The sequence below is a fragment of the Vulpes vulpes genome, chromosome 13, assembly GCF_048418805.1.
Source record: "Vulpes vulpes isolate BD-2025 chromosome 13, VulVul3, whole genome shotgun sequence".
In the NCBI taxonomy this organism is placed as follows: Eukaryota; Metazoa; Chordata; class Mammalia; order Carnivora; family Canidae; genus Vulpes; species Vulpes vulpes.
Genome location: NC_132792.1, coordinates 90,516,074 through 90,539,677, shown reverse-complemented (window position 1 = coordinate 90,539,677; position 23,604 = coordinate 90,516,074). Strand labels below are relative to the sequence as shown.

Sequence of the window (23,604 nt, the reverse complement as noted above, 5' to 3'; positions counted from 1 at the left end):
AAATATAGAAGTCTAGAAGAATACGTAATAAAATAATAAGACTGGAAAGCTTTTTTGTTTTGTTTTCTTTCTTTTTTTTTGCTTATTTATATGATCTAATTTTTTTTTCACAAAGAACACATATTACCTACATAATAAAATCCCAGCCAAATATGTACGGCTCTAGAATGCATTTCTGCAGACATATGGTGCTTCATACATTGATTGTTCTGGTTCAGAAGCTATGTTCTAAGCAGTAAAAATATCAGAGCTCTAAAAATGCACTGAAATGGCTTCATGCGGTGCAATGTATACAGAGTTTTATAAAACACGTAAAGTGTCATTTAAAACATGTTGGCAATTACTTGGGTTGCCTGGCTGGCTGAGTTGGTGGAGCATGTGACTCTTGATCTGGGGGTTGCAAGTTTGAGCCCCATGTTGGGTGTAGAGATTACTTAAAAATAAAATCTTTGCAAAAAAAAAACCCAATATGCTGGCAACTTCTTAAAAAGTTAAACATAAACTTAACATATGACCCAGCAATTCCACTTGTAGGTCTCTACGCAAGAGAAATAAAAACATACATCTGTGAATATGAACACAAATGTTTATAGCAACATTATTCATCATAGCCAAAGAGTGGAAACAATCCAACTATCCAACTGGTGAATGGATGGACAAAATGAAGTATATCCATATATCACAATACTCAGCAATAAAAAGGAACAAACTGCTAATATGTGTTATAACATAAATGAACCTCAAAACATACATTTTAATGAAGGAAGATAGATGTAAAAGTCCAAATACTATAACCAGAAATTGTCCAGAGATGGCCAACAGAAACACAATGTATGTTAGTGGTTGCCTACAGGCTAGTCTGAGGATTACAGTGGGGAATGGGCCAAGAAATCTCTTGGGGGTGATGGAAATATTCTAAAACTGAACTGTACATGATGTTGCACACTCTGTAAATGTTCTAAAAGCACTATCCACTCAACATAGGTGAATCTTGTGGTTTAGCAAGTATACCTTTAAAAAGAATCTAAAATATATCATTTAAAATAAACTTACAAGTGAAATATTTTTCTAATGGTTCTTAAGCTCACAAAACAATTATTGAAATTTATCTTTCCAATTTTGTCTTTCCCATTTATCTTCTCAATTCTCTCATACCAACATCTGGTAAATTTTAGAGTCTTTCCATTTCCTTATTTTGTGTATTTGAAAACTAGTGTAAGTTTAAATTTCAATTTTCAATGCCTTCTCCCTGTCTACAGTTAGTATATGGGAATCCTGGCCTACTGGTGGAGAGCCACAATTCTGGATACAGAGGCTGAGAAATGTTACTGAGAAAACCCTAGACTGTGTCAGTTCCCAGAAAAAGTCCACAAAAGAATCACCATGACATAATTGTGGGATTTTTTCTTGAGTCGCTAGAGACACTGTCCAGTTTAGGTAAGACAACTGAGAGCAGAGGCAAAGGCTTTGCTTATTCAGTCCTTATTTAGCCAGGTTTATCCAGATGGTTTGTCTAAACAAACTTACTTGCTGATGAGTTTCAGTGTGTCCATCTTTGTGAAGATTTTTCCAGAGCCTAGCATCTCTCTTCCCTCAGTGATATTTTCCCACAATACTTTTGTGCAGGAGAAAATCTGATACATTTTCAGAAGATGTAGATATTCACGTGTCTTTATCAGTTGTTGTTCTGGGGCAGAGTTCAACAATTGTTACTGTTCACTGTGCGTGTATGTAGACTGCTAACTGTCCCCAGTATCCATGTTTCTTGTTTCCTTTTAGTACTAGAAGCCCCAGCTTTAGCAGGCAACATGACTGCCCAACTGGACACGTAACACCCTAGCTTCCCTCACTGTGAGTGTGAGATAAGTGCATGTGGCTAAGTGTTCACCATGCAAAAGTGATGTATACAACTCTGCATCTCTCCCTCCAGTTCCTTTCTCTCCTCTTCCCATGGGCTGGGATGGGAACATGGGAGAGAACCATGGGGCCAGTGGAATAACAGTGTAGATGGGACCTGGGACTCTGAACTACACCCCTATTTCTGCATTGATAGACATAGGACAGAAATAAAAACTGTTTTGTTTCATTTCAGGAGCTTAGCCTATACCCTAATTAAAATCCTGGGGGAGGCATCCGAAGACCTGTATCCTCGGTCTACTTCTTTTAACTAACTGTGAAGCTTTATTTTTCTGAACCTCAGTTTCTGCATCTTAAAATTAAAGGGTTGGACCAGAATGGGAATCCCAACTTTTCTGTGCTATAGACTCCTTTGGCCAACTGACAAAGAAAGTCTAGAGGCCCCTTCTCGGAATAATGCTTTCAAACGCATAAAATAAAATACATGAGATTGCCAAAGAAACTAAAGATATCAAAATACAATTCTAATCTTAGACCCTTTGGGAGTCTGTGGATCCCAGTTAAGGACACCTGACCTCTAAAGTTCCATTTTGATCAAAATTCTTATGAGTTTATGATTCTATTTAGTGCACAAGAGATTTTTAAAAGTTAGTAACTCTCCTGTATTACTTATATTTTAGTTTTCTGTATATTATGATGTCTTGTCACTTTAAGAACCTTTCTGACTAGGGAGACACTGTCCCTCCCAGGGCTAGCTAATTCTTGGAGATAGCAAAGGCTCAGCCAGGAGCATGACACTGATATGAAAATTGACCAATCCAGAGCCACACCTCCTCTATCTGGCCTGTGCACCCCAGGAGGCAATATTCCCTTGCCTTAATCATCCCAGGGCCAGGTAGCAGGCCCTATAGCTTAGAGTCCACCAAAATTATTCAAACTAGCCCATCCTAAACTGTTTATATGGAACTACCTTGCCTTTCCCACAAATTTCAATAAAAGCCATGGCCTAAGCTTTCCCCTCCCTCTTGCCCCTTCTGCCTCCTGACCAACTGGACCTATGCTGATATTTCCTCATGTGGCCCTGTGTGGTGTGCTGTACCTCCTTGTCTCTAAAACCTGTGAGTGTAATAAACTTTATCTTCCTGAGCCTCTCCTGTGTCTCCTCTTGTGGCCATACCTGACTAACCATCACAGAAGAGAACACAGAGCACTGCTTCTATAAGCTTGAAAGTGTCAGTGGTCTTCCAAGTGTGCTGGCATCCCATATAGCAATAACATTCCCACCATATACATCCAATCCATTCAAGATACAGCTGAAAAAAGATAGACTCCTAAAACACACTTAAACGGCTTGCCTTAAGGAGTAGGTTGCAGCAGTTTGTTTCCTCGATCATTAAAATCTTTTTTTTTTTATTTTTTTTAAATTTATTTATGATGGTCACACAGACAGAGAGAGAGGCAGAGACACAGGCAGAGGGAGAAGCAGGCTCCATGCACCAGGAGCCCGACGTGGGATTCAATCTCGGGTCTCCAGGATCGCGCCCTGGGCCAAAGGCAGACACCAAACCGCTGCGCCACCCAGGGATCTCTTTCCTCAATCATTAAAGGTGAAACTATAAAAAAGGGGTCTGGAGTGAAATAATAAATTTGCTCCCTGAAATAGAAATCAAAAAGTCCCCCAGTTGCACATCACTTTTTTATTGCAGCTTCCATAAACTGAAATGGCTTCTTGTATTGTTAGGGTGTAGTGTCTCTACTCAAACATCTGTAGAGAGCTGCCCTGGTGATCCCTAAAGATAAGGAAGGTACTGACACTAGTGATAGTAACATAGTCCAGAAACTCATTACCTTTGGGTTGGTGCCTTTGGGTTAACCTTTTTATACTAGGTAGAATTTTACTGGAAGTTAATAACCCTATGCCATGTATTCTGGAAGAATTTTCAAATGTTCTTTCATCATTATGAAAACCGTGTTTGAATAACTTGATTTGGCCTCGGTGTTTTAAACATTCTTAGGTATTCTGCTTTTTGATAGGTCTTACCTCGGACAAAGACATAGGCGCTATATTGTTCATAATAGTCTCCCATTCGTACGCGGATTGTGTAGAGGCCTTCATCTTCTTTGTTGAGATGAGAAAATGTCAGTGTGGCTCGATCTCCGCTCCAATGTGTTTGCACCCATTTGGATGGAGAAACAGGTGCTCCTAGAAATTTTTTTAAAAAGTAAGAAAATTAACTGAATTTCCCCCCCATTGCTCCTTTCTTTTTCCACCCATCCTCCCTCCTTCCTTCTCTCTCTGCTTTTTCTTCTTATTCTTTGTTTTTTTAAAGATTTTATTTATTCATCCATGAGAGACACACACAGAGAGAGGCAGAGACACAGGCAGAGGGAGATGCAGGCTCCATGCAGGGAGCCCGATGCGGGACTCAATCCTGGGACCCCACCCCAGATCAGGCCCTGAGCCAAAGGCAGAGGCTCAACCACTGAGCCACCCAGGTGCCCCTCTCTGCCTCTTCTTCTATATTGAAAACTATTTGACTGTTAGTGGAAGTCTCTAGGCTTTGAGTCATCCTGCCATGCTTACATTGGTAAAAAATACTATATCAAAAGTGATGGGACCAAGATCAGATACATAATCTGCAGAGTCCAGGGCAAAATGAAATTGCAAAGCTCCTGTTCAAAAAGCAGAGAAAAAAAAATACAATTACAGGTACTAAAGTATAAGGCTTTTTCCTCTAAAAATATTTTACTACATATAAAATATGATTGGGGTAACACAAATTACAAAAAAAAATAATATTTTCAGGCCATAATTTTATATACCAAAACAATTTTTTATTAATGTAATATCTTGATGGATAATAAGATATTTCTGGCTTGCTTTTCTGCAAATTCGGTTATTAGGTCATCAGATTTATACTTTTGGCAACTTCATTTTAAGTCGATATAATTGAGGGGCACCTGGATGGCTCCCTCAGCTGAGTGGCCAATTCACAATTTCTGCTCAGGTCATGATCTCAGGGTCATGAAATTGAGCCCCACAACGGGCTCTGCACTCAGGCAGAGTCTGCTTGTCCCTCTCCCTCTCCCTCTGCACCTCCCCCCCACCTCCCCTCAAATACATGTCTAAAAAAAAAAATGAAAGAAAGTAACCTCAGTCACTCTTTGCAAATTCAAGACCAGAAATGAGTTGAAAATTTTTAATTTTGAGAAGGATCTTTCTGCTGATGCAACTGTTACTGCGACTGTTAAGATATTTCATAGTTATAATATTATATAGTTAAATTCTTATAAAATTAACATTGGGTTAACCTTCTGATAGATTATTTCAAAATATAAATTTTAGTACTCTAAAGCTAATGATTCTTAAGGAACAAACTTTCTAAAAAACTATGATTCCATATAGAACAGTTTCACATAAGTCTGAATTCAATTTTAAATGTAATTTTACATAATAATATTTTGATATTTTTCCTAGCATGTTCTGTGACTTATGGAAGTTATACAAGAGACTGAAAATGATATACTGATATGATATAATCCAAATGTCTGTTTATGCATTCTATCACTGTATCTTCAATTACAAGGAAAAATTGATTTTAAAACTATCTCCCTTATTATTGCTTCATCCACAGTTTCATATGAAAATAGTGTTTTTTTCATTGAATGCGACAATCTTTAAGCTTAATTTATATTTTTAAGCCTCTGAATATCTGCTGTGCAGCTATAGCAGTTTTGAAAACCAGGGATTCTAAACTCTGAAGAATTCCAACAACTGCCTCATATGCTTTACTGCAATGTCTGTATACATGCTTTTATTTTGTAATATTTTATTGACAAAGTTTACCACCTGGTTGCCAGTAGTTCCTGTCTAGATGCTCAGGTTAGTATTTAGTATTTGTGCAGATCCCATAGAAATGAGTTCTGGGGAAGGAGGGGCAGGCTGGCAAGCTCTGACCATAGATTCCCATGCTGCTCCCACATGGAGCCCCTCCTCTTCCTAGAGCCATGTTCACCATCCACAGTGCTGCTTCCATTACTGGCTTCAGTCTGACCCCAGATGCTCCAGAGTGCCCCAGGCACCTGTGTGCACAACTGAAGTTGAGGCCAACTGCTTGTTGAGCTTGTCGCTCCTTGCCCATCATGCCCAGGGGTCAAGGGGTAGGCTCCATAGTGCCACTGGACTTCAGTGGATTTCCCTTAATTTTACTAAATAAAATTAACTTATAAAATGAATATGTAAGTAATTTACAAAAATGCATTTTGTAATCTTTTCCACAGAATACTTGGTGACAAGAAATGAAAACCTCCACAAATATATTGTGAAAATTCTGCTACTTTGATGTATGTACAAAAATTTTTTCTTTTCTTTTTTTTTTTTTTTTACAAAATCTTTTTCAACATCCAGTAGGTTATGCCTTCTAATGTCCAAATTCTGCCAGTTTTGATAAATAGGTCTGCAGTCTTAGGGACACTCATGTTCTGGTGCCAGCCCCAGAATAAGCACCTTCTGTGAATAAGAACCTAAGTGAGAATTCATCATGAAGGCTCACCATTTCTGTACCACTGGATCTCTGGCTGGAAATGCTTGATTTCAGGAGTGATAACTACACGGCAGCCTAGACTCATTGTCTCGCCCTCTCTTCCAAAAGACACATCAAACTTGTCATCAAAGTGGATCTCAAACTTGGATGCATAACCGTAAGGGGTCACCGCAACTGGGTACAACAAAAACAAGCATCAGAGCATCAGTAATTTGTTTTCTCTCATCAAAGAGACACTAGCATTGTAATAAGCAGTCACAACAAACACTGATCAAATGAATTATCTTGGCAAAAATTAAGTCTTGTAAAGAAGGTCATAGCATATTCCCATATATTATGATGTGAAATGGAAATTCTTGCTTCATTGGTCAGATATGCTCAATGTTTATTTTTATTATAGCAATGAATAGAATTTAAAGGTCAGGCTTAATACTTTAAATAGAATGTAAATGAATATCACATTTAGCTTAGACTTAAATACTTAGCACAATATGTGCACTTTTTAGGTTCCTAGTTTATTTAAAACTCAACTGCTGTGACAAGAAATGAGAACCTCCACAAATATATTATGAAATATTATATTTCAGACAAATAGCCATATCAATTACTCATAAAAATAGTTTTCCAACTTATAGGAAAAATTTATTGCTTCAGTGGCTTTAATAATCTGAGTAAGAAAAAAATTATAAGAAATGTCAAACTGAAAATGTGTGACTATAACAAATATTTTTCTTAGAAATATCTTGCTTATAAATTGAGTAAATACCTGCATCACAAACCTTCCCTGGTTATTTTCTCTTTCCTCAAGAGAAAAGAGTTTGGGAAAATAATGATTAAGTTAATGGGTAATTCCATGTACTTGAATTTGACATGTCATCTAATCCTTGCAAAAACCCCATAGCACATATATTTTTTTCCTCTCTTTCAGATGAGAGTGTAGAAGTTCACAAAAAATAATACACAGTTAATGTCCAGGTTTCAAAAAGCATTACACATGAAATTGATATTCAAACACATAGATGCCTGACTCTAAAATTTAGGCATTTTCTCTCATCTTTCATCTCTCTTCCTAACACTTCTTAGAATTAATTTGAAAATGCAAGCTAAAATGTATTGAGTTCAACCTGTGCCAACTATTGTTCCAAGTGCTAAATATCTATTAACTCAAACCTCAAAATAGCTCTCTCAGGTTAAGTTCCATTATCATCTCTGTTTTACAGATGAGGAAACAGAAGCATAGGGAGGCTAGAAACTGCCCACAATGACCCTACAGAGCCAGGATTTACCCTGGCAGGCTGTTTCCAGAATCTGTGCTCTCAAGCAATACATGATATTGCCTTGAATTTGTGTTTTCTCAGACACCCACTAATAGTGAAACAACTCTCTGAGGCAAAGGTTCCATCTGCCCCACTTCTATATAATGATGTCCCACTGAGATCAAAAGTGAAACAACTCGATCAGACCTTGCTGTCTGGGAAGCTGGGCTAGCTCTAAAGCTGCCTTAGAGAGTAAAGATAAGGATTACAAAATAGAGATAAGGGTTAGGTGGGGTTTGGCAAACCTGTGAGCCAGATCTGGACTGCCTCTTGCTTTGTACCATGAGAAATAATTTTTCAATTTTTTAATGGCTGAGATAAAATCAAAAGAAGAATATTTTGTGACATGTGCAAAGTCATAGGAAACTTCAATGTTCATAAATAAGGTTTTGTTGGAATACATCCATGCTTATTTATTTACTTACTGTCTACGGTGACTATTGTGTTGCAATAGTGGAGTTGAGTAGTTGTGAGAAAGACTATCTGGCCCACAGTCTAAAGTATTTACAATTTACAAATTATAGTTTACAAATTACAAGAGTCCTTTACAGAAAACGCCAACTCCTGTTTTAGAATATGGCTTAGAGGGGCACCTGAGTGGCTTAGTTGGTTAAGTGTCCAATTTTTTATTTTGGTTCAGGTCATGATCTTAAGGTCATGAGATTGAGCCCTGCCTTGGGCTCCATGCTGGGTGTGAAGTCTGCTTAAGATTCTCTCACTCCCTTAAAAAAATAGAATATGGTTTAGAGTTAGAAAGACCAACTTATAGTCACTCTACCGTTATGGGGGTCTTGTCTCATGATTTAACTTCTCTAAAACTATTTCTTCATTTGGATAGCACAGGTAAAATATATCTATTTTATAAGCTTTAGGAGAGTGTTAAATGATCATTGCATATAACAAAATGTCTTAGTATGCTCTGGTACAACTGATCAACATATATTAACTACTGGAACAGAACCAAGGGCAGGGAGCTTTATCTCTGATATTTATCAGCATATTTCAAAAACTAAACCAGTACCTAACACATAGCAGATGCTCAATAAATATTAGTTGAGTAAATGAATAAAAGTCCTCTGATTTTTTTGTGTTGGGAACAACTGTACTAACTCAGGGACCAGCTTAGAGGAGGATCTTAATTAGACAAAATTTAAGAAGCAAGAGAAGTAAGGCTGAGCTGGGCTTTTAGACTCTAGCTTGATGGAGAAGAGAGAAATGGGAGAAATATGGATGATGATATGGCAGTGAGAATGAGCAGAATACGTTCAGATGATTGTGAAGTAAATGATTAATAAACCAGTCTCAGGGACAATGGGAGGTAAGTCATAGTTTCAGGATTTTCAACTATTCTGTACCAGTATACATCAAATGATAGGAGAAAAACATGAGTTGAGATTTGTTTCTTCATCACTCCTGCCCATCATCCCCTCCCACGGCATTGATACTAAAGGTTAAAACTTGGAATATTAAAATATTAAATATCCCAAGATGGGATAGGTCATCTACAGACATCAAACTAGCCAGTAAGGTGAAAAACTGACCCATGAAAAAGTACCTTCATCAAGCATTTTCAAAACTATCACTTATTTTTTAATGTACAGAAAATAAGTTTAAGCTTTACTACCTTTTTCAGTCTTACCACCATAAGCATCTAATTATTTGAACAACCATAAGAATTTTACTTTTATTGTTTCCTATGAAAAGATGTTCTGATATGGGTGAAATGATTGAAGTTCACAAATTGCCACAGATCAGAATATTTTTAGTAGGATGTTATTAAAGCACATTTAGACATTTAATTAGTTATTTATTTTCCAAGAGTGAAGGGGGAGGGGCTGTGGGAGAGGGAGAGATAATCTTAAACAGGCTCCATGCCTAGTGTGGAGCCCAGCTCGGGGCTTGATCTCAGGACCCTGAGACCATGACCTGAGTTGAAATCGAGATTAGACGCTTAACTGACTGAGCCAGTCAGGTGCCTCCAGACTTCATTTTAAATTGCACTTCACAAATTAATGTATTTATTCATTCATTATCAAACATCTACTTTGAGTCAGGCACTGGGGTTTAGAGATAAAAGGTCCAGCTTTGCCTTCAAGCGGTTGTTAGGCCAGTGGGAGAAAAAGACCCATAATAGTTAATGGTGTCCAGTGTAATAGATTTTCTGATGGAGGTGCTGTGGTCTCACCAGGGACACCCAACCCTGACTGGATAGAGGAGGGATGCAGTGAGAGTCAGACATGGATTTCTCTAGGAGGTGATGCTGATCTGAATGCTCTAATTCAATACAGACTTTGGGGGGAAGGCAGTTGTGCATGGTTAAATCACTCTATACAGGTTTGTGTAATGATCTTTTTCAGTTTAACACAGAAAGACTTAAAAGTACTTGTCACTTCTAGTTCATCATATCTGGGCTTTTATAAAACCAGAACAAAATGGTTATATTCAGAAAGAGAATAGTAATCAAAGAATCTAAAAATTAAACCCAGCATAGATAGCTATTATGTACATACTAGCATATATTATAATAATCCTACCTTTTGTTACAGCATTATAGAATGGCTTATTCTGCTGTATTTTGAATAGGGATGACACTTAGCAAATATATTTTTAAACTTACAGCTGAGGGGCAGGGTGGAAACCCCAGCATGGAAGCGAGTTTCATCAAACTCTCCCTTATATCCTAGAAAAGAAAGCAGAAATGCATGTGAACTGCTCCCTGATTTATTTTTTTGTAATGAGGATAACTTTTTAAAAATACACTTTGAATAAAACAAGTCCAGCAAACCTACTCTTTACCACGACTGAAGCATATGCTGAAAGCTCCCCTTTAACGTTCATCGCTGAGGCCCGGTACTGGGCAGTGTCTTCAAAATCACATCTGAAAGAACAGATGGAAAGGAGTGACCATCGCTATAAGCTGTTCTATCAAGGATCTCTTTGCTAACATGGCACACTGCAAATCATAGGCTAACACGTGGCTCATGGGGACTTTTTGAAGCTAACTCTGATCTAGCTCTCTGGGATTTCACACAACGCCAAGATAACTACTACAGTTTCAGGCCAGCAGCACAGTATGGGAGGAGGATATCTATAGTCCTCTGTGACCTTAGCCCATATCCCCAAAACATGTCAATAAACTATTAAGCGCATAAATTATAACACAGTGTTATGATCAGCGGGTCTAAAGCGGTGTCAGGAGCAGATGTCTGAACAGGTAACTACCCAGAGCACCCCAGGGGTACAACCTTCCTGCTGGCCTCCCTCAGGGAGAGTTTCTGTCTGGGGGCCACAGGGCGACAGGGAGGGAAAGACACAGCCTCTCTTTATGGACTCTCACAGCCTCCCTGAGCTATAAGCCGGATCCAGGTCTGTCTAATGTGTGGTTCGGTGTTCTAGCTTCAAAGTACAAATATGGTGTTTATGTCTCAACTCAGCTAAGATTCAGGTCACACTTGGAGTTTCAGCCCACAGCACAACATAGCAGTGCCATTCGGAAGTTCCTATAAGTTATAATACAGAAATTAGGATGTGTTTAATAAGTAAGAGAAAGAATCATCTCCTGGAGATGATGAACAAGCTAAGATATCAATGCAGGTCGTTTTGTGTCTTATCACGCCAGTGTCTGTGTTTTTCATTGACCTTCTGGATTTAGTGTCATTTGTAAAAACTTCTCATTGAAATTTTACAGGAAGGTCAATATGGTTGCCTTTCTCATAACTACTTAATTATAAAGCAACCACATAGCTAGCTCACTGCAGCCTCAGCAGAATCATCCACTGGCAGAACTGAAATGACTTTAGGTCAAGGTCGGTGTTTGGCAAATGTCACAGAACCCCACGGTCCTGCTTGAAACCCAGTATCACATGTGTCACCTGCTCTGATCTGAGGGGAAGGCTATAATTCTCTTGAGAGAATTTAGATAAGAATGATGTAATTTTTTTTTTAATTTATGATAGTCACACAGACAGAGAGAGAGAGAGAGAGAGAGAGAGAGAGGCAGAGACACAGGCAGAGGGAGAAGCAGGCTCCATGCACCGGGAGCCCAATGTGGGATTCGATCCCGGGTCTCCAGGATCGCGCCCTGGGCCAAAGGCAGGCGCCAAACCGCTGCGCCACCCAGGGATCCCAGAATGATGTAAATTTTACTTTGACATCTCAGCATGTCATGGTTCCATGTGAACTGAACATGGTGTGAACTTAACTTTTTCATCCACATAACCAGGCTTGGATTTCAAAACGATATTAGGAGATACAATTAATGTTTGAGGACTTAGAAATTTTGCTACGGATTTTGCTCTAAAAACATCTCAGTCCAGTCCTGCCTCCATCTGCAGGCTGACAGGGTGGGCGCAGTTACCCACACTTCCTGGTGAACTGAAGGAGAGAATTTATTCCAGTGCAGCTTACTTTCAGTGCCACCCACCACAATCTCCATGGCCTTTGCTAATTTAAGGCAAAAAAAGGATGATGATGATGATGATGATGATGATTATGATGATATTGACTTGGAGTGTGGAAGGATAACTAAATATAAATGCCTATTTATGTAACTTATTTTCTTACTAATGTCTAAGAAAAACTCCCAAGAATATAAAAGGATAAACTAAAAGATACAAGTTAATTTTTTTCTCATCATCTTTAAATTCAAACGTAAGATCACTTTATGATTATGTTGCATTGGGGAAAAAAGGGGGACAGCTGTTGTTAACTGGAGTGCTGACATGCCTCCCCAGGCAACTGTCACACAACACACATGGATCCTGATATCCTCTTACGCATTGATCTCCAGAGTGTGCATTCCATATCGACTCTCAATAATATATTTTCCAGGGTTTGCATGGACGTTAATTGGCACCTGGTTTTTATACCTACAAGATGATGGAAACAAGGCAAAGTAAGTTGAAATGTAAATAGCTTTATGATTAAAAGCGCACACATATGTGATTCTTGTTCTTGAAAGAACACTTGGAAACATGGCACTGAGATTAGCAGCAGCACCTATTGAATAAATACAAATCCATAGTAGATTAAATAAAATACACTGTAAATACAATAAAAGTTCTCAATGAGCATGCTTTCCTCTTCTCCATCATAAAAATTACATTTAAGGAGTTGACCATTCATAACAATGTGGTGGAGTCTCACATACACAATGTTGAATGAACAGCGCCAGACACAAAAGAGTACATAGTATAATGATTGCTTTTATATAAAGTACAACACCATAAAAGACCAAATTACTGCTGTTGGAAGTCAGGAGAGTGATTTCCCCCGGGTGTAGACAACAGATATGAAGGATGCATCTTGGGCAACTGATATTGTTTGGTTTCTTATTTGGGTGCTGGTCACGTGGCTGTGTGCAGTCTACAAAAGCTCATCAAAGCTCTACATTATATATGTAATATGTACTTTTTGTGTGTGTATATTATACTTCAATCAAAGACCTAAAGAAAAACTTGTCTATTGTTGACAGAACAGAAAGAAGGCTTTGTGTTGGGGGTTTTATTGTTGGCTCTCTGTGTAGGATGAAAGCAAAACATTCTTCCCACTAACATTCTAGCATGTTGTTAAAAACAAAGTCATTGTATTTTGAAAGCTCATTACATTTAAGTGTTTTGTTCTGTTAAAAGCAAGTATGACTCTCAGCTTGGAAGAACTTAAATATTAATCATGAAGGAAAAAATCTGACAAATAAAAGCTGAGAGATTGCCTTTTTCTGACTGTTCCATTCCTGGTTAAGCCTCTCAGCCCTCAGAGGGTAGAGCTACATGTAGGAGCCCTTCCTGAGATATTATCTCACAAGTCTGGAAGGGGCACCTTGACTCTTCACCATGTCCTCATTCCCTCAATAGACAATGACTTGGTGCCAGATGAGGCTTTTCTGCTGGAGACATTTAATGTCCAAAAAGAAGAGATTTAAAAAAAAAAAAAAAGAGCTAGATTTCATTTGTTTTCCCTCTGAACACCCCACTTCATGTGCATGGATAATATAAATAACACTAATAATCACAACTGAGACAGAGCATTTACTGTGAGCCATGCAAAGGTCTAGGTGTTTACACATAGATTAGAAAATTCAGCCTGGGTGGCTCAGTCAGTTAAATGTCTGCCTTTGGCTCAGGTCATGATCCCAGGGCCTTGGGATGGAGTCCCACATCGTGCTCCCTGCTCAGCAGGGAATCTGCTTCTCCCTGTTGCTTTGTCCCTCCCCTCTGCTGGTGAGCTCTCTCCCTCTCTTTCTCTCTGTTAAATAAATAATAAAATCTTTTAAAAACAAGAATACAAAAATTCAATCCTTAACAATAATTGCCTGAGGTAGCACTATTTTTAACATAATTTCCCTGATGAAGAAGCCAAGGCATGGGGAGATTAAATAACTTGCCCCAGTTCACACAGCTAGATAACAGAACTGGGATTTGAACCCAACGGTCTGGCTCGTGACAACATATGATGCTATTCCAACTATTCTCTGTTCAGCTGCATTTTATTTCTCCAGACTTCTAGAAATGGTTATAATGAGGTTTGGGAGCCCAAAACGGGGTGGAAAGGGAGAGGAGGAAAGAAAATAATCTTCAGTCAGTTCCTTCTTCTTCCCAGCTTACACACTCACACATAGCCGATGTCACTAAAGATATATTCATGTTCTATACTTTTAAAAATGCATCATTTTCTTTCTACACCTAGCAAAATCCCAGCTTATCCTTCGAGGTTCAGATCACATACCATTTCTTCAATAAACTCCTCCCTGAAATCTCCCATGATATTAATTACTCCTGCCTCTCTACACCAGTGTTACGTGGTTCAAGCTGCAAGATACATAACATTCATCAGATTATGGTTGGATATGTGTCTCTTCAATTAAGCTGTCATTGCCTTGGTGACAGGGGTTGGGTCTGATCCATATTTATTCTATTCCTACTCTCAAGGAAGGATGAGTCATGGGCAAATATTAGGCACCCAGTGTTTGTTAAATTGGCTTAAACAGTATTATTGTGTAACAATAGGTTAATTGTGGCTTCATAATGTTTGGCTGAAGGCACAGAGTTCTGGCAAACATGCACTTCATGATATGGATAATTTAAAATAAGTACGTGCCAAGAAGGTAAACTGAGGCTCTTTGTGTGTTAGTTCCCTCAGATGTGAAATGAGAGGGTTGCCTGGGCTGAGGAACCACAGCTGTGTGGCAGGTGGAGAGGTACAACCCTCTACCCCACCCACAGCAGAAGTGCAAGCTGTTTCCTACCAGCTCCAAAGCATCCTCAGCCGGCCATCTCACCACAGGGCTCTAGGCAGACAGGGCTATTTGAGCAGAGATGGCCTAGAAAAAGAAATCTGCTAGCTGCTCCTAATTTCAAACATTCCTTGTTTTGATGAATGACAGAGTAAAACAAGTTAATTAGCATGTTCTTCAGAATAAATTGGTCTCAGTCATTTCACACTTGACTCAAAAGCTCCCTCTTGCTTGGGTTTGTTCATGTGCTGGGGTGCTCTTGGTAGTTCTTTTTAGCACAAGAAGAGAAATATGACACCGAAGGCTATGGCCTGTGGTACGGAGCAATCAATCTAGTGACCGTCGATTTGGCTTCTGACCAAAAATGGTGTTCATATCTCCATAAACTTTGAGTTAAAACAGTATCTTGCAGCTCCCAGGGATGCTTCACCTTCCTTGCTCTCCAGCACTACCCGACTTAGCACTTTAATGCCTTCCCCCAGCTAAATACCCATGACTTTTCTAATGTGACCACCTGGCACAAGAAGTCGGTTTAAAATTTACGTGCGCACAACACACACTTGGAGGATCTTCTAGTCTTTCCTCGGGAACTCCAGATGTCAGTGTAAGAAAAGCCTGTTGTAAAGCAGCAGACAAGGACTGAGTTAGGAAGCAATTCTATTCTATTCTCTGAGAACTTCACTTAGTTGTTCAGATGTGGGGTCACTTTGAGATTGCCTATCTACAGAATGAAGTCCGGGAAGAAGACAAGATTTTTTGGCCTGCTCTGTATATTCTTCAGAGCTTGTTATTTCTGGAAAATTAAATTCCGAACAGGCCAGTCAGAGGCTAATTTTGGAGCGTAATCTACACTCTGGGGTTATTTGTCAAAAGGCTTCTGAAATTCTATTTTTTTAAAGAAGATTTATTTATTTATTTGAGAGAGTGAGTGTATGAGGTGGAGGGAGGAGCAAAGTGAGAGAAAGGTGGGGAGAAGCAGACTCCCTGCTGAGCGGGGAGCCCTACAATGACATGGGCTCAGTCTCAGGACCCTGAGATCATGACCCTGAGCCTAAACCAAGAGTTGGAGGCTTAAGCAACTGAGCCACCCAAGCACCCCAAGGCTTCTGAAATTCTAGTAAATATTCAGATGTACACCATTTTCCTTACCATTTTCATGTAGAGCTTATGAACTATTCATTAGTTAATGAGCTTCCATTATACTGTAAGTATTTGTAGAATAATATTCTTCATTTATATGTGTAAAACACACACTTCATTCCCCCGAATAAATGTCTGGATCTTGGGCTGACTGGATAACAAGGGGTTACAGTGAAAGCTCTTCGGCAGTGTAAAGCATGGTCAAGCAAAAAAGTTCATTCTAATTTCTTTTTTTCTTTTTTTTTCATTATAATTTCTATAAAAAAATAATGTATGCCAAAATGATCTCTAACATGTTGAATCTCACCACAAACTGTGATTACTACTTAGAATCCAACTTTATATTTTTAATAAATAGCTATTACCCACTTTAAAAACCAGTTGGCTGAGAGAGATCTATCCCATTAGGTTAGACTTTGGACTTAAATAAATAAGAAAAATCTAAAATAAAACCCTGAACCCTTACGTTGGGAAGTAATTATAAATTATAAATAATTTTAATATTAAACCATGTTAAATGTAGGTTGTTTTCCAAAGATAATATGGTAGTAATTGCCAATTTTTTTTGTTTTTAGTAATTGCCAAATTTAAGTAGCATTGTGAATAACTCTATCTTGTAAACAAATTCAACATATGACTCTATTATGAAATTTATAAATTCTCATAATTTGCAAACACAGAATAAGGCTTTTTCAAGTCTCCAGACTCTTCCTGAAATACATTTCTCATACTATTTTATTCTGAGGTATTGAATTATTATCATGCCTAATGACAAAAGTGTTTATTTGACAATAACTTCAGGGGTGATGTGTAGAATTCCAAACAAGTATTTTAAGTGTCCCACTGGAGGATCTAGCCTGGTATTCACAGATAGATCCAAAAACATGGGTGTTGAGTGAGTAGAGAACGAATGAATTGCTACTCATTAACACCAACACATTGTTCCAGTGACTTTGCATGACTCCCCACAGATTACAATCCAGATTTTCATTGACAAAATTGATCTAGACTTAGAACTGGAAATTCAATTAAGTCTGGCTCTTTTTTTAAGACATATAAAATTAACTCAATTCTTTCCTTTTTTAAAAGAGAACTTTTCTCCCCTATTTCATATGATTTTAAAAATTTGAATAGGCAATATATTTATATGGTCCAGGAACCAGAAAGTATAAAGGTACACGGGAAACAGTCTCCATCCTCAAACGTGTCTGTCTCCTACCCAGCTCATTCCCCACAGATAACTGTTATCCTTGGGTTCCTTTGAATCCTTCCAGAGTTTCTTTATGCAAGTAAAACAAATACAAACATTAATTTTTTTCCTCTTCTTTTAAACCAATATATAAACCAATATATATATAGTTATACAAGTCATTATGTGATGATAACCTATTAAATTAAGTAAAACAATTTTGGAGCTTTTAACTATATATATATATATATATAACCATATATATATATATATATATCCTCCTTCAGGAGGATTTCACTCTGGTGGCGCAGAAACATCCTTGCAACTGACTTTTCTACCGGCCCTGATGCTGAAACAGGTTTCCTTCTGCTCTTAAATTGACTTGGGAACAGGATAGTGCTCTTTGGTGTCTCTGCACCTGGCCCTGATGAGTGATATGTACTCCTGTCATTTAGTGGATTCCACTTAGACATACTTGGTCAGTACATGGGATTGGCCAAAGAACAGCTGCTGCCTGTTCATATCATTTGTTAGACCTCAGGGACTCCCAAGCCCTGAGGGTGCTTAGTGGAAAGTTGGAACTTAACCCTCTTTGGAAAGGGCTCTAAGGGAGCCAGCTCCAGGCACATATGCCCTTGAAAAACATGGCAAAGGACCTAACAGCTACAAGAGGAGGCAGCACGACTGTAGAAAGCCTTGTCACATGCTTGTTCCCATAATTTACCTCCTTCTATTTAGGAAGGTCATCCTTAATTATTTCTTTCATACTGGTACTCGGTGTCAGGCCCAGAAAACTACAGTTGAGTAACAAAAAGACATAAAATGCCAGCGAAGTAACCACTGACAACCTTGGTTTGCGCTGTGGGTCCCATGCTCATTGACGGGAAGACTGCTTATGGAAGATTGTATGCTCTATATCAGTGTTACAAAGTAAATCAGAGCTTCATTTAATTATTATTCTTTAAAAGGCAGCATACCTAGGAAGGAACACTAATCCCACATAGAAGTTTACTCCCAGAGGTGGGTTTACCTGGAGGCCATTGAAGCTTCAGGGTCTCTCACCGTCATGGGTCTCCTCAAGGCTCACTGCCTAATTTATAATATTAACATTATTTTTAGTAAAGAGTGCCCCCAAATTGTATGAGTTTCATGCCCCACAAAACTGGATCTGACCTTGCTTACCACCATACCAAATTTTCAGTTATCTGCGAGATGACTGTCTAAATGTAAGCCTTATCCAGGGGCAAATCTTGCTCTCTGAAGTACAGTTAACTATTTTCTTAGTGGTCCACGGTTCTTTTGTTTTCATATTTGCTTTACACTTGGCCTGCAACACAACAGGATTTTCTGAGAAATGCTCTGATCTAGCTCTACAGGGAGAATTTTATAAAGAATGGAGTCGTCTTCTCCAAGCACTAGAGGATGTGCAGGATGAGTTGAGAAGACTTGTTCCAGCAAATGAACAGCTTCCCAATTGTTCCTGAGACAAATCTTGTGTCTGTGTCTTCATTTTTGTTAAAATGAAGACATGAAGTTCAATGTTAGGGAAAAAAATATTTCAAAGCCAGATGTGAAAGATTTGGGGAGTTAGTCATACTACTTCTCAGCTCCACTAGCGAGGAAAACTGAAAATTGACAGTATTTCTATTTTACAATTTAACTAGAACTCAAAGAGTTGACAATTCAGACATCTCATATTTTTGTGGGGAATTTTTCTATGTTTTGCTTTTTTTCAATCACTCCTTTTCCAGCCAACACAACATGATGTAGGAGTTTCATCTCTGACAGAGTCTGAGCTCTGCTTCTGTGAAAACATATCACTCTTGCCCAATAACACTATCAGTGATACACAGCATGGTTGTATTGTATTCTAGCAGCTATGTATTTAGCAGAATAAACAAATACTTAAGAAATTAGTATTTACTGCCCAGAAATTGCTTTGTATCCTTTTGAAAGTCACCTTTAACTCTAATTTTTAAAAAGCAGGGGAAAAAAAGAATATTGTGTAATAAATATATCTACCTGATTATTATTATTCATTCAATTATTCATTTATGAGTAGTACATTTTAATTCATAAGAGAAGAGGAATTTCTTACTGATCAAATAATATTTCTTAGAGCTGAAAATTCTTGCTGGTCAAATAATATTTCTTCGAGCTGAAAATCTGTTATTCTTCACACATTGCAATTGGAAAGTTTAGATTTCTTTTTGAGGTGGGAAGTAATGTTTTTTAAGAGAGAATGTCCCTTTGATAGGCCAAACTATACAACTCCATAGTCACAGAGAAAGGTGGGGTCAAGATTAATTGATTCCTAGCTTCATGTAGTATACCTTCATACTTAAAGCTTGTAAATTGATTTAAAAAAAAAACTTCATTTTCATTGAAATATGTTCCTTGTCAGTCACCTCTACTAGCCAGGTGTCTGCTCAACAGAGATAATGGACCAGAAAGGAAGAGTCAGGCCCTCTGCAGGTTGCAATGACATTCTGTGTGGCATTTATACTGCAACACAGGGTGCATTTACCAACACTCCCGAGGATAGAAAACAGCATGCAAAATACCTGTGTCAGGGAATTAAACAGAAAACATCTTTGTAGGTTGGTTCTACCATTTTCATACTTCTGCTGTCTGTGGCAGGTATCATGACATACAAACAGAAAGTTTGAAGTTTAGGGACCATGATGTCATTGACAATTGCAATAGGATATACGATGGAAAGAGATAACGGGTGCTTATTCTTTATGGAAAGAAAATTTCTTAAGACCTCCTATTGAGTAATATATTCCATCCAGTTCCCTCTTTTGCTTGGCTTTAGAAAACAGGTTGAGACCCAACTCATGTGAGTAGTAGAGATAAAGTCCTCTGGGTTTTAATTATTTTTTAAAAAGAGTTTTGCTTCTGGTCACAAAGTAATACCTATATTATATGGGAGCAAATTTTTATTTAAATTTTATAGCCCACAGCAGTCATAAGCCATGTATTTTCTTTGTATGTAAATATGTTGACTACACTTTAATATTTTTTTTTTTACACTTTAATATTTTAAAGTAAGATAAAGATGCCTTTTATAACAGGATTATGAAGTATTATATAATATCTCATAACATATGCAAGACTGTTCTTTCTTCTCATTCATAAAATATTCATCCTTGTATCTTTTCTTCACTATTTAAAAAATCTATACAAACTTACAGGTGCTTATATTGACTCTTGCATATTCATAATACCAAATATTTTCACTAGAGGTAAAATTATTTTGTGTAATAGATTCTATGAGTAGTTTCCATAAAGATAACATACCAGGTGAGACGAGGTTCTGGCCAGCCAGATACAGAGCAATGTAATTTTACATTTTCTTTCTCCCAAACAGTGTGGGAACGAGGTTTAATGACAAATTCAGGAGCATGGAGAAGATGATCTTCATTCAACTTTCTATGAAATGCCTCAGTTTCTTCTAACTACAAAAAAAAAAAAATAATCAAAATTCTATGAAATCAAAGTACTCCGTACTACTAAAATAACAAAACCCCAAATTATCATTTTTCCACTTGGGGGCTTACTTTTCTATTTAGACCAAATGCCTTCTCTCTCTTCGCACCACCTTTTTAAAAATTTTATTTATTTATTTATTTATCTATCTATTTCTTTTAGTGAGAGAGAGAAGGAGAGCAAGCAAGCAGAGGGGAGGGGTACTGGGGGAGGAAGGGGTACAAGCAGACTCAGTGTCTAGCATAGAACCCCACGTGGGGCTTGACTCAGGACTCTTCCCGGGGTTCAATCTCATGACCCTGAGATCATGACCTGAGCCAAAAATTAAGAGTCAGTCGCTTAAGCAGCTGTGCCACCCAGGCACCCCTCCTTCCCACTTTTAAAAAGATACATTCCATTTTTTATGTTCTAAACCTCAGCAACATATTTTACTTTCCCTAAGGCAGATTTCTTATGGTTCTTTAGAATAATTTCCGTAGAACCTAAAATTCCATGGAATTTAAAACTACTGGAGCAGCCCAGGTGGCTCAGCAGTTTAGCACCGCCTTCAGAACAGGGCTTGATCCTGGAAACCTGGGATCGAGTCCCATGTCAGGCTCCCTGCATGGAGCCTGCTTCTCCCTCTGCCTGTGTCTCTGCCTCTCTCTCTCTCTGTGTCTCTCATGAATAAATAAAATCTTTAAAAAACAAATAAATAAAAAATAAAACTACTACCTCTTTCTTTGACTCATACATTTTTGATGTTTTCCTCCTTGTTTTCTTTAGTTTTGTTTCTCTGTAAGACTACGTATTTTCTTCATTCAAAACAAATCTATAGGTACACACACAATGTCATATACATTTTTACTTTTGTAAATTATATTAAATTGTCTGTTCTTACTGTTTTTGTCAGCGACAGGTGCTCTGCCTTTTCTCGAATTGCTACTTTCCTTGACTTCTTCTCAAAAGCTTCCTCCTGGTGAAGAGTGGATGCAGATTGTTTGGATACCGCGGACTGTTTGGATACTGCAGACTGTTTGGATACAGTGGACTGTTTGGATACTGTGGACTGTTTGGACACTGCAGACTGTTTGGATACTGCAGACTGTTTGGATACTGCAGACTGTTTGGATGCCATGATTCCTTCTTCACTAGCAAGAAGATTTCTCTGGGCTATATAAGCAGCAGCTTCTTTAATTCTTTCTTCTTCCGTATCTGTAAGTCCACTGACATGCACTTGGCTAAAATATAAGAGCAAAACATGGATACTGTGGATGGCAGTGATAGGATTGCCTAATTTAGCTAAGTTTAAAGTATCAGAATTTAGACATTGTGTACTGTACCCAAAGAAAACCTGACAGAGAAAAACCTAGTAAATCAGGAGTTAAAGCTTCCGATTCAGAAGTGATCATCACTTTAACCTGTAATGGTCACAGCAATAATAATTCCTACCATGACTGTGGTGTCGCCAAGTGCTGTTTACATACATTATCTCATTTTATGCCCACAACAATCCTATGTGGTAAACTCTATCATTTGTTTTTTAGACATACAGTAACAAGGCTCAGAGAAATTAGATAGTTGCTTAAGGTCATTTCATTGGTTTCTTTAGGGTATTTAAATAGGATTGAGTCTACAATAAAAGATTAACTTATGATTTTCCTTCCAGAAAAAATGTAAGATGATATATTGTTTGTGTGCCTGTGATCCTGATATGGGACTGCATGCTTGATCTAAATTCAAAGGAAAATAAACAGGGAAGGTTCCAAAGGTTCACATTAAATCTTAATTGGGTGTCTCAAACAGGTTTCAAGATTCCTCTAGATATTATAATAACTCAAAAAAAGTTTACATTTTTAAAAAAAGAACATACACAAATATTTACCTTGTAAACACAGAAATTTGGCATTATGGACTTGTGATTTCATGATTATTTTGTTTGAAGTTTGCCTCAAGATAAATAGTAATCTTTTTTACATTAAAAAATATCAAATAAGCAGGCATTCAAATTATGATGCCATTCTTTTACTTGGTCTATGTTATCTAAGAATTTTTTCTTCAAAATGAATAATAATTAAAACCACATTGGCAACCACAATGGCTTCTTTCTGCCTAAACATAACATCTGAATTTTTTCATTCATCCAATATTTTATGGTTTTTAACCTTTCTATTCTAGTGACTATATATAGAGTCCAATCACTAGCATCCAATGCTCTCATCCTAATTTCAATCAGTTACATAACTAGAACTAAGTTCTTGATCATTCTTTCTTGTCATGTAGCCATCCTGGTGATGGCAGATTTTCACAATGAACAAGTTTCCCTAAGTGCTGAGTTCCAAAGTTCCTTACATCTTTCTCAATCAGTATAGTTAAGTGCTCAATAAATATCAGCTGCAATTATTATTATTACCTGACATTTACTCTTCATTTTCAAATATTTAAAGCCAGGAAGAGAATGCATACATACCGTCCTGAGAAAATGGGCACCATATAGTCACTTGGCAAATTTTCCTTCTCCTCCCCAGAGAGAAGGCTCTTCTTGGCTCTCTTTGTTTGGGGGCTCAACTTGGATGAATAATCTTCTAACATCAGACTGGAATCTGTAAGTCTGAAACAAAACCCCTAATATTAGGAAATAAGCAAAAATAGCATTGAAAATATTCAAAACTGCTTATGCACAGAAGTTTTAACTTGGGGGAGCTTTCACAGAATCCTGGATTTCTGATGTTATAATATCTTTCGTCTTTAGAACTTAAGTGAAATGAGAAAGACTTCATACAATGCACTCTATGTAGACACAAGAGAAAATTAGGTCTATTGTAATTTCATAGCTTTGTTATCTACCACCCCCAA

General features: G+C 37.8%; 1 protein-coding gene across 9 annotated transcripts in view; it reads right to left on the bottom strand.

The window, feature by feature from the left end:
• Positions 1-23,604, bottom strand: part of MYOM1 (myomesin 1) — a 155,610-nt gene that overhangs the window by 81,252 nt on the left and 50,754 nt on the right. For all 9 annotated transcript variants that reach the window (XM_072735024.1, XM_072735025.1, XM_072735031.1 and 6 more), the window contains 8 exons: positions 23,219-23,359; positions 21,650-21,989; positions 20,581-20,738; positions 12,493-12,585; positions 10,507-10,595; positions 10,335-10,397; positions 6,411-6,575; positions 3,899-4,060 (listed from right to left, as the gene is read on the bottom strand). In XM_072735024.1, the coding sequence (XP_072591125.1) occupies positions 3,899-4,060; positions 6,411-6,575; positions 10,335-10,397; positions 10,507-10,595; positions 12,493-12,585; positions 20,581-20,738; positions 21,650-21,989; positions 23,219-23,359 (1,211 nt within the window). The remainder of the gene's footprint in view (positions 1-3,898; positions 4,061-6,410; positions 6,576-10,334; positions 10,398-10,506; positions 10,596-12,492; positions 12,586-20,580; positions 20,739-21,649; positions 21,990-23,218; positions 23,360-23,604) is intronic.